The sequence below is a fragment of the Quercus lobata genome, chromosome 4 (assembly GCF_001633185.2).
Source record: "Quercus lobata isolate SW786 chromosome 4, ValleyOak3.0 Primary Assembly, whole genome shotgun sequence".
In the NCBI taxonomy this organism is placed as follows: domain Eukaryota; kingdom Viridiplantae; phylum Streptophyta; class Magnoliopsida; order Fagales; family Fagaceae; genus Quercus; species Quercus lobata.
This window is the reverse complement of record NC_044907.1, coordinates 65,933,602-65,948,175: the sequence shown is the minus strand read 5'-3', so window position 1 is coordinate 65,948,175 and position 14,574 is coordinate 65,933,602. Positions and strand designations below refer to the sequence as shown.

The following is a 14,574-nucleotide window of genomic DNA, read 5'->3' as shown; positions in this document are numbered from 1 at the left end:
TTTATGTTCTTAAAACGTATGTCAAATTTCATATCAATCGGATGTTATTTATTATCTGATCTATAAACTTATTTTTTGCGTGTAATTTTAGACTACTAAAATTCAAAATTTAAACATTTGATTGATGACATAAGCTATTGATTTTTGATCTTCTTAAAGTTTTGCAAGCATGGAAGACATAAGAAAAAAAATATAATCTAATTGTGGATTTGTTAAAATTCGTATTCATTAAAAAAATATTGAGTGAAGTTGTAGCTTTAGTCTACAACCAAGTTAATTTGCTGCTAAACTTTGTCCAAAGTTTAATTATATTGAGCTTAAAAAAATTTAGGTAGGTCACACATTTTTTTAAGGGTAAAAAAATCATAAATATTTTAAATTTTATACATATTAATGATTTTTTTTCCAGGTCCTGTGACCACCCTAGCTCTAACGTGGAGCCCCCAGTGAATACGCTAATCGAAATAGTATTTTGTCTAACATATTCACCATTTTTCTCACTTTGTCTCTATAATTTTTCCACCTCTCTCTCATGTTTTCGTTGTGGCAATGTTTGAAAGAACAAGAACAAACAAACAAACAAAAAAAAATTGGTATCTTTTGTGAAGATAGTCCAATCTCATCATAGTGGAAAAATACACCATGTTTCAGGTGTATATTTCCTCACACTCCAGCTAGTGGGACCCACTCAATTATGAGTTGGAGGAAGTATACACCTGAAAGAGGGTATACTTCCTCCATCATAGCATCACCTGAAGTGTTTGACAAAAAGTCTAAGTGAAGTCAGAATCAATAAAAATAGCTTGGTAATTTTTTATTTTTTTTTTTTTTTTTTTGCTTGTTTTATGAAAATCTTCTATTTTCCTTTGGATTATTTATTGTTTCTTTTCATGCCAATCAAACATGATATTTGTTTTGTTGAAAAATTTGATGATTTTGCTAATTATGCCCACTTGATTTTCTTTCTCCATGTATATGTGTATGTATGTGTGTAAAGTTTGTCTTTTTCTCTATGTATATGTAAAGTTTGTGTCTTTTTAAGGCTTTTCAATGGATGATGTTTTCATTTGGTTGGGATTGCTTAGGTTTTTCGAGTTAGAGTGAGTTTTGAAAATATGTGCAAAAGCAAGAGGCATGGTGGGAAAGACAACATGAACTTGTAGTAGAGAATTTAGGGGTAAGAAATTCTTTTAATATTTCTTATTTCTTCTTCTTGTTCTTTTAGTTTTAGTTCTTCAAGTTTTAATTTTGTTTATATAGAACTGTTAGCATTTAAATGTATTTGTGTGTGGCTGTCTTTAGAATAAGTAGATTATGACTTCGGGAATTTACTTTCTGACTTAAGTGAATTATAAATATTGGGGGTTTGAAGCTTATTCAATAATAATTTACCACAAATCAATTAATATTGTATTACCTATTATCTATACCTTTAGAAGAAGAGATTTGTGAAAGGATCTTTTTTTGCCCTGTTTGAAGCTTCTCAATGGGTATCACTGGCACTTATTAAGAAAACCACAAATGTGATAAACCATATGTAGATTGACTTCAAAATTTTATTTATGGTTCATATTGTTGTCTCCATTACATTCAAATGTGTTATCCTATAGACTCTTGCATTTATCATTTTCATTATGTTATGACATTTATAACCATTTATTTTTAGGAGTGACCTTCCACTTCAATTTATAGTGGTAGATGATGAATTTTGACAAATATTAGGTTTTAGGTAGTATACTGTATGTGGGGTTTTGAGGTTCATATTTACAATTGTTTTAAGCATGCTTCATGTGGACTTTCTTTTCTTTTATTGTAGAAGATTGTGATAATGAGTTGGCAAATTTCGATCAAAGCATGGCTTGACTATGTTTATCATAAAACCTCTGACCCAAAAGTATGAAATATGTTGACAACAACTTCCAAATTTCATAGGAATGGCATTGGTTTATTTTGTTGTTATTGTTGAGGACTTTTGCTCTTCTTTAAAGCTTGGAACGTTTTTTTTTTTTTCTCATCTGCGTATTTGTAATTCTTCAATTATTTTCTATCTGCATTTACTGGAAACAATCTGATTCACTTGAAACGGTGTTGTTTGGTTGCTGTGTTTACATTCTTTCAATTCCTTCTCAACTCCTAAGCCCAGATCTACCTTGTTAACTACCTTTTGGGCTTTAATGGGCTGGTGACTTCAATGGCCTCTATTTTTGATTGGGTTGGGTGGCCCACCGGGGAGAAGGCAACATCAATCCCTTTTACCTGATCCACTTGATGATGTTGATACTAGATACGTCTTGAATCAATTTTGTACGACAAATCATCTATGAACTCGGTATAGCCGACCATACATTTAACTTACCTAAGAAGAAAAGTATCCACTTCTATTTCACAACTTCACACGGACAGTTCGCATTGTTATAAAATATGAGCAAATTAAAATCGTGTGGTTGTGGAGGTACGCGGTTTAATCACCTAAACTTCCACTCCAAGTAATAGCTTAGCAAGGTTGACTTTTAGGTTCTGTCTTCACATTACGATTTATAAAATTATAAATACACATACACCCCTGACCAACTTCCTCACTATAAACTCACTTCCAATATTCTGAGCTTTGAGTTGAGAAATACATTAGAAAATGTCTCACCACGGAAATCATCATCATACCCCACCCCACGGTGAGGGACTTCATGAAGGACATGGACATGGTCATGGCGTAGGACATCACGGAGGACATGGACATGGTCATGGCGGAAGAGGAGGGCATTGTCATGGTGGCGGTGGGGATCACGGCGGTCATGGTCATGGTCCTCTTGGAGGAGGAGGGCATTGTTATGGTGGCGGAGGACATCAACCACATGCTCATCATGCTCATGGCGGAGGACATCACCCACATGCTCATCGTGGTGGCAGAGGACATCACCCGCACGGTCATGGCGGAGGACATCATCCTCATGGTCAGCATGGTGGCGGACATGGACAACAACACGTTTTCTTGTTAACGATGTGATATTTTCAACACCTATAGCTGGTGTTTTGACAGATATTAGGCTGCTATATGTAATGTAATAAATCAGTGCCAATTTTCTTTTAGATTTTATGTTAAACAATAAGCCCATAATATGTGTACGGCACCAAGATCTAGGGCCCACACAGGCCCCGGGCCCAGTCCCAATCGTACAGCGCGGGGATCCCAGGCCCATACAGGCCCTAGGTCTAGTCCCATACTGGCTTTGGGCGCAGGCCCAGTAGAAAGGTCCAGTCATCTTGCGCCCTCCCTGGTGCTTCCATAAATACACAGACAAGTGTTGGGAATTAAGTTCCAAGGGGTGATCGGTCAAACGTCCCCGGACAAGTATATGAATCTTTCCCGGGAAAATGTGGTATGTACGGGAAGCTGAGTTGCCGAGCATAATCGATCCAGCTGAAACCAAGTTCCAAGATCATAAATGCAGCACCGCCCTTTCACCTAAACATCCACTTAAATCAAATAATATTGGACCTTCAAAAGCACAAACGGTGGCTGTAATCATAATCTTCCCACTAACCTTGACTATAAATAGAAGAAAGTTGGGAGAAGAAGGGGTTCAGAAAATTTGAGGGAAAAGAGTGAAAGAGTGAACATCAAACTGGGCGTTGCTTTGAGTCTCTCTGCCGAGAACGACCCATAGTAGGAAATCTTCAAGCCCACTACAAATAGATTGTGAGCCCATAGTAATCCAAGGCTCATAGGTCTTATACTTGGTTCTTACAATTGGCGCCCACCGTGGGGCCCTCCTACAAAACTGTGGTTCGACTGAGACTCAAACGACGAGGATGTCTGAGGAGCGTTCAGGAGAGCGTGCACCAAGCGGCTCCATGGGATCTTCTCGGGGGTCAACATGGAGGGAGAGAAGGCAAAAAAGGCGGGAAGATAGGGAGCACTCAAGAAGGGAGGAAGGGTCCGGACAAGGAGAAGGGTCGGCTCAGACACATTGGACGGTTTCGGACGTCTCGGCGCATCGGCAGCATGACGAAAGGGACCGAGAGCTGGAACGGTTACGCAGACTGGTAATGGACTTAGAGCTGGAAGCAAGGGGTCGGCGAGATGAAAGGAATCGCAACTCCCAGCAAAGGAGAAACCAGGGTGAGGCCTCCAGCCGGTCTAATACGCATAGATCCCGAGACCGGTCGCGCTCCCAAGAGTCGCACCGGCAATCACGGGAACCACGCCATCGACGGAACCGCTCACGGTCGCACGGTTATGATCACCAAGGATCAGAATCACCGGAAGAACGACTGCACCACAATGCCTCCATGGACGCAATGAGCCGGGCTCTGCGGATGGCGGCCCGGTCACCGTTCTCCGATGAAATTGAACGGGCCCCTATGCCGAGCAGATTCACACGACCACCATTCAATTCGTATGAGGGAAGGACAGACCCCGTGGAGCATGTTAGCCATTACATCCACATGATGTCCTTGCATACGCACAACGATGCATTAATGTGTAAGGTTTTCCCCTCTAGTCTCGGTTCCACGGCACTGAGATGGTTCAATGGTTTGCGGAAGGGTTCCATACATAGCTTCGCCGAGCTGATTCAAGAATTCGGCAGCAGGTTCGTGACATGTAGCCGGGTTCAACAGCCGGTCGACGCACTACTTTCCATGAAGATGAGGGTCGGGGAAACCCTTCGGAGCTATGCCAGCCGATACTGGGAACTCTACAACGAGATTGGTGGAGGGAACGAGAAAATTGCGGCAAGCACCTTCAGAATGGGGCTCCCTGAGGATTCTGAATTACGGGAGTCACTGACGAGAAGACCCCCCGAGGACATGAGGCAACTGATGAGACGCATAGAGGAGTACAAACGCCTGGAAGATGACCGGCTGCAAAGCAGGGGGAAAGCTCCTTTAGTGGGGAGATCTCGGCAAAGCGTTTTGCCGGTAAAGCCGAAACGAGACTTCAGAATGCAGGGACCAGAGGTGCAGATCGACGGGGTCAATGTGGTGTTTAAAGAGCCAGTGTACAAGATCCTGGAACAGATCAAAAACGAGCCATTCTTCAAGTGGCCGAACAAAATGGGGGGCGACCCATCTCGGAGGAACCAAAACCTATACTGCACCTATCACAGAGACAAGGGGCACACGACCGAACAGTGCCGGGTATTAAAAGATCATCTCGGACAGCTAGCAAGGGCCGGGTACTTGAAAGAGTTTGTAACAGATTCCGTTGACCGAGAAACAGGGCAGGGAGCCCAACAGAAAAGGAATCCCCTTCCACCACCCCTGGGGATAATCGAAGTCATCCATGCCGCACCAAGAAGGGCAGTAGCAGCAAAAAGGATACTGACAGTGGCTTGCGCGGAAGGAGAATCATCCAAGAAGAAGAAGAAAGGTGGACGGCCGACCATCTCGTTCGGAGAAGACGATTTCGAGGGGACGGTCCAACCCCACGACGATGCTTTGGTGGTAACGGCCCGGATAGGCGGATTCCTGGTGAAGAGGGTAATGATTGATCAAGGAAGCGGAGCCGACGTTATGTACCCGGATCTCTTTGAAGGGCTAGGGTTAAAGACCCAGGATTTGGCGAAGTATGACACGCCGTTGGTCTCGTTTGATGGGAGGGTTGTAATTCCCAAGGGGCAGATCTCTCTCCCAGTGGACATGGAAGGCAAGACAGTTATAGTTACATTTATAGTAGTCCGATCATTCGCACCGTACACCGCAATCCTGGGAAGGCCGTGGATTCACGCCATGGGGGCTGTCCCGTCCACCCTTCACGTGAAAGTGAAGTTTCCTACCAAGAATGGAGTTGCCGTGGTAAGGGGGAATCAACAGGTGGCGAGGCAGTGCCTTGTCGCCGCGGTCCGGTGGGAGAAGGAACAGCTCGGTCGAACTGAGGAGAACGAGAAAGAAAATTCATAGCAATTACAGAAACCCCAGGGGGAAGCTGGGGCGGACGTTGCCGAGGAAGTGCTGAAGGTAAGAATTCTCCCAGATGCTGACAAGTATTTCCAGATAGGTACAAGCATGAACGACTGGGAAAAGGTAGATATGTTGCTGTTCCTATTGCAGAACGTGGATGTTTTTGCATGGAGCCCGTATGAAGTGCCCGGCGTAGATCCCGAGTTCATTGTCCACAGACTCAACGTGGATCCGTTATTCCCCCCAAAGAAGCAGAAACCGAGAAGAGCGTCGAGGGAACACGTCGATGCAGTAAACCTGGAGGTACAGCGGCTGAAGGATGCCGGGGCCATAAAGGAGATATTCTTCCCGAAGTGGTTGGCAAACACTGTCGTGGTGAAGAAGAAGAACGGGAAATGGAGAGTTTGTGTGGATTTCACAGACTTGAACAAGGCATGTCCCAAGGACCCATTCCCGATGCCCAAGATTGACCAGCTGGTAGATGCGACGTACGGGCATCCGAGGATGAGCTTCCTAGATGCCTTCCAAGGCTACCACCAGATTGCCTTGGCGCCCGAAGACCGAGAAAAGACTGCATTTATCTCCCCGAATGCAAATTATCACTACGAGGTCATGCCGTTCGGATTAAAGAACGCCGGGGCTACGTATCAGCGAATGATGACGAGAATGTTCCGAGAGAAAATTGGCTGCACGGTTGAAGTTTATATCGATGATATGGTGGTGAAAAGCAGAATTGAGTCGCAGCACACCGAAGACCTCCGGGGAGTGTTTGAGATACTACGTCGGCACAAATTGCGCTTGAATGCCGAGAAGTGCACTTTCGGAGTGGGGGCTGGTAAGTTCCTGGGATATCTGATCTCTACTCGGGGAATAGAAGCTAACCCCGACCAGATAGAAGCCGTGAACCGCCTCAAACCACCAAGCAATCCCAAAGAGGTGCAAGTGCTCACTGGAATGCTAGCGGCCCTAAACAGATTCATCTCTAAGTCTGCCGACCGTTGCCGGCCTTTTTATCAGCTTCTGAAAAAGTGGAAGGGGTTTCGATGGGACGAGAGCTGCGATGAAGCCTTTCGAGAGCTAAAGGAGTATTTGGCAAAGGCGCCAAGATTGACGGCCTCGGATCCTGGGGAGGATCTGTTTATGTATCTCGCTGTCACCAACCATGCCGTAAGTGCTGTGTTGCTAAGAGACCGGGGAGTGCAGATGCCGGTGTATTACGTGAGCAAAACCTTGGTCGATGCCGAGACAAGGTACCTACCTCTCGAGAAGTTAGTTTTGGTCCTGGTGCACGCCACGAGAAAGTTGCCACATTACTTCCAGGCACACACAGTGTTCGTCCTCACCGAGTATCCGTTGCAGTCACTATTGAAGAGATCAGACTTCACAGGGCGAATTGCCAAATGGGGGACTCGGTTGGGATCGTTTGACATAAGATACCGGCCTAGAAGCTCAGTGAAGGGACAGGTTCTGGCTGACTTCATCGCAGAGTTCACACCCAAGGATGAAGGCAAGATAATCTGTAGTACGGAGATTCGCCCGTGGAGGTTATTTGTGGACGGCGCATCGAATGCTATGGGGGCCGGGGCTGGAATAGTCATAGTCACCCCTGAGGGTATACGATTGGAACACTCCCTCAGATTGGGGTTCAAAGCCTCGAACAACGAAGCCGAGTACGAAGCCATGCTGGCCGGGTTAAGGGCAGTATTACATCTGGGCGCAAAGGACGTAGAGATCTACTCTGATTCTCGACTGGTGGTTTATCAGATCACCGGGGACTTTGAAGCTCGGGACCCCAGAATGAAAGCTTATCTCAGTACGGCAAAGCGGATTATCGGTCAGTTTAAAACGGCAAAGATATCCCAGGTAGCCCGGTCACAAAACAAGCACGCTGACTCTCTTGCCACGTTAGCCTCATCGGCTACCGAGGATACGCCGAGGCTCATCACGGTAGAACTTGTAAGGGAGCCAAGCATCCATGTGAAGAATGTTCCCGACCAAGCCGGAGTAGAGATTGCGCAGGTGGCAGTGGCTGGTCCAAATTAGATGAGCCCGATCATAGACTTCCTTGCCGAAGATAAAGTTCCGGAGAATGAGGCCGAGGCCAACAAGATTCGACGAATGGCTCCCAGATTCTGGCTGTCTTCAGACCGAAAACTGTACCGAAGATCCTTCGCAGGCCCTTACCTCTTGTGCCTACATCCGGAAAGAGTCAAAGAGCTTCTAACCGAGCTGCATGAGGGAGTGTGCGGCGGGCATGCCGGGGGATGATCTTTAGCACATCGAGCAATGACACAGGGGTTTTGGTGGCCGCAGATGCAGAAGGATGTCGCTGAACACGTACGAAGTTGCAAACAGTGTCAAAAGCACGCCCCAATGATCCATCAACCTGCAGGACAGCTAAATCCTGTCAGCAGCCCGTGGCCATTTGCACAATGGGGGCTTGACATCCTTGGGCCTTTCCCCCGAGCAACGGGGAACCGCCGTTTTGTATTGGTAGCTGTAGATTATTTCACAAAGTGGGCTGAAGCTGAGGCCTTGGCTAATATCCGGGATTCCGACGTGAAAAAGTTTGTATGGAAAAACATAGTTACACGGTTTGGGGTGCCGAATTCGCTAGTGACGAACAATGGGCTGCAGTTCAACAGCAATGCTTTCCGGAGCTTTTGTAGTGAGCTTGGCATCAAGAACAAGTATTCAACCCCGGCGTACCCACAAAGCAACGGCCAAGCTGAAGCGGTAAACAAGACTATTTTGAACGGGCTCAAGAAAAGGTTGGACGGAGCGAAGGGAAGATGGGCGGAAGAGCTACCCAGTGTATTGTGGGCCTACCGTACAACCCCCAGGAGATCCACGGGTGAAACCCCGTTTTCCCTGACGTACGGCTCAGAAGCAGTGATACCGACCGAGGTGAGCTTATGCAGTGCACGGGTCACCGGGTTTGACCCCATACAGAACGCCGACTTGATGATGGAAAACTTGGATTGGCTAGAAGAATGCAGGGAGGCCGCAACCGTACGTCTTGCCGAGTATCAACAGAAGCTGGCCCAAAGGTACAACCGAAATGTGAAAAGCAGGGAATTCAGTGCCGGGGAACTAGTGTTAAGACGGGTAGTAGGGAACATGCGGGACATGGCTGCAGGGAAACTCGCTCAGAGTTGGGAAGGACCATACAGGGTCACGGCCATTGCGGGTGCAGGGGCTTATTACTTGGAAGACCTTGACGAGAAGCCGCTCCCCCGACCATGGAACGCCAACAACTTGAAGAAATTCTACGCATAATCATCGGTGTAAGCCAGAACTTGTATTCCAACGAAATTAAAAGCATGATGAATCCTTTTGTATATGCTGTTTTTCATTCCTTGACCGCACGCCGAGAGAATAACCATCAAATCTATAAGGACAGAAGCCTGACCCTCGGTTCGATCAATATCGCCGAGCAGGTGGAAACCTTACAAATAATCTATAAGGACAGAAGCCTGACCCTCGGTTCGATCAATATCGCCGAGCAGGTGGAAACCTTACAAATAATCTATAAGGACAGAAGCCTGACCTCGGTTCGATCAATATCGCCGAGCAGGTGGAAAGCCTTACAAATAATCTATAAGGACAGAAGCCTGACCCTCGGTTCGATCAATATCACCGAGCAGGTGGAAACCTTACAAATAATCTATAAGGACAGAAGCCTGACCTCGGTTCGATCAATATCGCCGAGCAGGTGGAAACCTTACAAATAATCTCTAAGGACAGAAGCCTGACCCTCGGCTCGATCAATATCGCCGAGCAGGTGGAAACCTTACACAAAAATCCCTAAGGACAGAAACCTGAACCTCGGCTCGATCAATATCGCCGAGCAGGTGGAAACCTTACACAAGAATCTCTAAGGACAGAAACCTGACCCTCGGCTCAATCAATATTGCCGAGCAGGTGGAAACCTACAAATAAATATTTAAGGACAGAAACCTGACCCTCGCCGAACAGGTGGAAACCTTACAAACAAATCCCTGAGGACAGAAACCTGGTTCTCGGTTAAACTCAACCTAACAAGCAAACACTCTTAAGAGAAAGGCACGATTCCCGGTTCACCGAAGCCTGATGAAAACCTAACCCTTTTTACAAATACCAAGTCAAATAGCGCTCTCAAATTACACAAAGCGCCGCACAACAGGTTTCTCGGGGGTACCGTACTATTAAGCAGCAAATAGCACTGGCATAATTCAAGCAAAACGTATAAATAGATGTAAATTCACTCCAACAAACTGAAACAGCGAAAGAAAGCGGGCAACTAATTTAAAACAGCTTAAAGCAAAGGTTCAGTCACCACATCCCGGTGACATGGGCAAATAAAACCAAGAAATTAAGGCAATTGTTCAGTCACCACATCCCGGTGACATGGGCAAATAAAACCAGAAAATTAAGATAATTGTTCGGTCACCACATCCCGGTGACATAGGCAAATAAAACCAACAAAGCAAAAATAAGCAAGTAAATAAAAGGAAAATCAGCTGGGAGGTTGGGTCGGCGGTGTCACGTCCTGCTGGACGGTCAGAGGAAAGGGCGGGGCCTCACCGAGAAGCTCTTGCACAGTTGGGATACTGGTGACTTCCATCTCCTCGGGCTCGGCGTGAGCATCGATTTGTTCAACCAGCTCCCTCATACTGGCCGTCTCCTCCTCGTCAATAGCAGCCAGGGCTTCCTTGGCGGCTGGTGCAGTGCTCGGGAATGGAATCTGGCCGGGGTCTCTCAGATGGGAATCTTCGGGAACTCCCAGTGCTTGTAGAGCGGCAAACCACCCGGCCTCAAAACCCATATTCCGAGCACGGGCCACCACCGGCTCTGCGGAGTTTTCGGCATCAGCAAAGCCGACATCATACCATTTTTGCTCCGCTGCCGCCGGGCTTGCCCTGAGGTCAGCAATCTCCTCGGCATTGGAGGTGTTAAGGCTGATGGCTTCGGCAAGCTTGACCTCCGTATCATTCTGCTTAGTCAGGAGCTCTGCGTACCTACTCTCGGCTAATGCCCGGTTCTTCTCCGTAGCAGCAGCCTTTTTCTCAGCAGACTCAGCGGCCTTCAGCTTTTCCTTAGCCGTTTTCACCGCCGCCTCCCGCGCATCTTTCTCGCGCTCGTTCTCCTCGACAAGCTCTCGTGCCCGAGTAGCCACAATGTGGGCCATTTGAGCAGCCTAGCAAGCACAAAGGTTAGAAAAGAAGCAAAAGGAAATTTGTATGAAAGACCAGATAGATAAAAGAATTACCGCAATGGCGTGCCACTCTAACCGGCGCCCTACGGACTCCTCGGACCCTTCCCCGAAAGCATGCACGTCCTCGGGAAGCTGGAGAGCTTCGGCCAAAGATTGGGCAATACGGTCGCCCTCGCCTTTATCCCACATCCGAATGCAGGCGGTTGAGGGCAATGGCTTGCCATCCAGAAGGATCTTTGGCTCCCACGCTAGAGCCACTTGGGAGGAAGACGCGCCCCCCGTGCCAGCTTAGGTTGGCGGCTCGCGGATAACAATGCCACCTGTTGGACGGGGAGGAGTCTGGGCAGCAGCATCTCCCGGGCCCGGGGAGGGTTGATCGGTAACTTTTTGCTTCTTGCGGGCACGTCCGGCCTGCGTTGAGGGTGAAGGCTGAGGCGCTTGACCCCGGCTCTGGGAAGGCGGTGGCTGATTGGGTTGCCGGGCACTGGGCACGAACCATTCTATTGACATCACCTTCCTGGATACCATCCTTCCCTTAGGCTGGATAGCTTCAGCTAGCAGGGCAGCCGCTTCTGTCACTTGTTGTTGAAGCACGACGGCTGGATTCTCGGGAATGGGCTGCTCTTGCACTGGGCCTTCTTGCTGTATGGCTTCGTGGGCTATCTCCCTGAGGTGCTGGGATGCTTGCTCCGCGGATTCGTCTCGCAGAGGAGCTAGCTCGTCCGCGCAAGTAAACCGCCAACCAAATTCCCTTGCTTCCCCGGTTGTAAGATTCGGCGGCAGAAAGTTTACGTACCGGACGTCTATATACGATAGCAGGGGGCTGTCAACTATCAGTGCCTGCTTGAAAGGCTGCCAAGTAGAATAAACCGGATCCACTCCGAGGATCAAGTGCGAGGCCCGGAGTTGTCCGTCTCAATGCACGTATATCTCAGAGCGGAGGACGAAGTTTAAGTCTTTGGCGTGGACGGCTCTGAGGTCCTGCCCGAACACTTTGCCGTCTGCAAAAGATCAGGTGACACATTAGTCTACAATAATAAAGTTTTTTACTCCAATAAGAAGAAAATGAGAGGTGGAAGGAAGCAGTTATATGAAGGGGAGAGTACGAACCCACTTCACGCTGCGTAAGGGGGTATGGGATATCCCCGGCAAACCATTTGCCGCGCACCCTAACGAACTCCCCGGCGGAGTTCCTGTTTGAATCAGGTAGGCATGATATCAGCCGTACCCGTGCATCTCTTGTCTTTAGGTAATAACCGGTGGCTTTGCTCCCACAGAGCCTATACATTTGGTTAATGTCATGGTGATCTAACTGTAAGATAAAGGTGTGGTTCAACTTACTGACACAACTAACTACCCGGTAAAAGTTGGGGGGAAGCTGGTCGGGGTACAGCCCATAGTAAGTGAGTGTGTTTATCAAGAGGGGATCTACGGGGAACCTGACCCCACCTTCTAAAATGGACATCAAAGGAAAAAAGGCTGTACCTTGCCCTCGGTGGAGTTCAATATCACTCTCGTGGCAGTAAGCCACATCCACGTCATCGGGAATGTTAAATTTATTCCTAAAGGTGGCCAAAGCAGCCGGGGATTCTAGAAGGTAAGAGTAACCCATCTATAACGCCTAAAACTACAGAAGTAAACTCAAAGAAATAAAAGCTGAAGGAACAGGAAGGGGAAGAAAAACTTACTTTGGGTTCTAAGGAGGAAAAGAACACTGGGTAAGCAAGCGCACAGAAATGTGATCGGCAGAGAAAGAGCTCTAAAGATTAGAGGCGAAGGAAAAATAGAATGGTGTTCAGAGGGAGACTATTTATAGAGCCAAAAAGAAATGAAGAAGAAGAAGCGCTTAATCAAGCAGTAAATGGGCACAGTTTACGAGCGACCCAGCGAATGCCAAGCGTAACCGATCCGCCCGCCGCTTCGGTTCACGAGCCGTCAGACAATAATGACGACTGCGTCTGGCGCCGCGAAACGGTGCGTCTTTTGAGATGAACATTAATAAGAAGTAACAGTCATAGGTCACAGGCTAAAAGACTCCTGAGGTCAAAAGGCCCAGGCAGCTCCTTGATTCCTCTCGACGACCGAGTATGAATCAAGGGGGGGCTATTGTACGGCACCAAGATCTAGGGCCCACACAGGCCCCGGGCCCAGTCCCAATCGTACAGCGCGAGGATCCCAGGCCCATACAGGCCCTGGGTCTAGTCCCATACTGGCTTTGGGCGCAGGCCCAGTAGAAAGGTCCAGTCATCTTGCGCCCTCCCTGGTGCTTCCATAAATACACAGACAAGTGTTGGGCATTAAGTTCCAAGGGGTGATCAGTCAAACGTCCCCGGACAAGTATATAAATCTTTCCCGAGAAAATGTAGTATGTACGGGAAGCTGAGTTGCCGAGCATAATCGATCCAGCTGAAACCAAGTTCCAAGATCATAAATGCAGCACCGCCCTCTCACCTAAACATCCACTTAAATCAAATAATATTGGACCTTCAAAAGCACAAACGGTGGCTGTAATCATAATCTTCCCACTAACCTTAACTATAAATAGAAGAAAGTTGGGAGAAGAAGGGGTTCAGAAAATTTGAGGGAAAAGAGTGAAAGAGTGAACATCAAACTGGGCGTTGCTTTGAGTCTCTCTGCCGAGAACGACCCATAGTAGGAAATCTTCAAGCCCACTACAAATAGATTGTGAGCCCATAGTAATCCAAGGCCCATAGGTCTTATACTTGATTCTTACAATATGTATTTCTGAAATTATGGGAATCATATGTTGTTCAGCTGGTATATTGAACGCATATTTTATTGTTTGTATAATCCGGTTGTTCAGAGCTGGATTTCCTTGGTTCAATGAAACGTTGATTTATCTCTTCCTCAAATTAAATTCCAATATATTTAATTTATAATATTCAAGTTGTTCCAGAACCAAATCTCAATTCATTTCAACAGACATTAAGTACTTTTTCTCCCTCGATTGTATAAAATGTGATCAATTAATTAATAAATTCATTTGAAATTTGCTAAGTGTTTGTCCCAGTAAGATTTTAGAATTCACTTGTTAGATACTAGAAGAGATTTAATCTATAAAAGGTTAGGGTTTAGGCACGTACTTCTTTAGCAAATCGGAATAAATTACCAACAGCAAACATTCACGCATGCACCTGGCACATGGATCAAGCCATCCTCTCTATATGCTCCATCTGGTTTATAGATAGCTTTCGATATGGCAATAATCTGCCCTAATATTTAAACAGTATGAGATATAGAATTTTGTCTAATGTTATGAGTGAAAAAGGGGACCAAGACTTAATTTCCATGGTGGACAACCTCCGATCATAAATCAGGTTTAAAACTTAGTATTCCACCTTACATGAGACTAGTGCACAAGTCCAAAATATAGTACTGCGACCCATTATTAAATATAACCACAACATAGCAATGGACACTCATGCATATTAACTAATTAAGTTACATTCAACTTG

General features: G+C 46.7%; 1 protein-coding gene across 1 annotated transcript; it reads right to left on the bottom strand.

Annotated features, from left to right (window-relative positions):
• Positions 1 to 2,579: 2,579 nt before the first annotated feature.
• LOC115985626 lies at positions 2,580 to 13,963 on the bottom strand. The gene is made up of 2 exons (XM_031108549.1): positions 13,838 to 13,963; positions 2,580 to 3,118 (listed from the first exon to the last, which is right to left on the bottom strand). Exons 1-2 carry the CDS (start codon positions 13,860 to 13,862, stop codon positions 2,580 to 2,582), a joined length of 564 nt encoding a protein of 187 aa, XP_030964409.1. The 5' UTR covers positions 13,863 to 13,963.
• Between the last annotated feature and the right edge of the window lie 611 nt (positions 13,964 to 14,574).

What these genes read in the sequence shown, in the direction of transcription:
- LOC115985626 (XM_031108549.1), bottom strand. Translation starts at nt 13,862, where the DNA reads ATGATTCCCATAATTTCAGAAATAC. An exon ending in TCCCATAATTTCAGAAATAC is followed by an intron (nt 3,119 to 13,837) that starts ATATTGTAAGAA and finishes GGTGCCGTACAC; the next exon opens with ATATTATGGGCTTATTGTTT.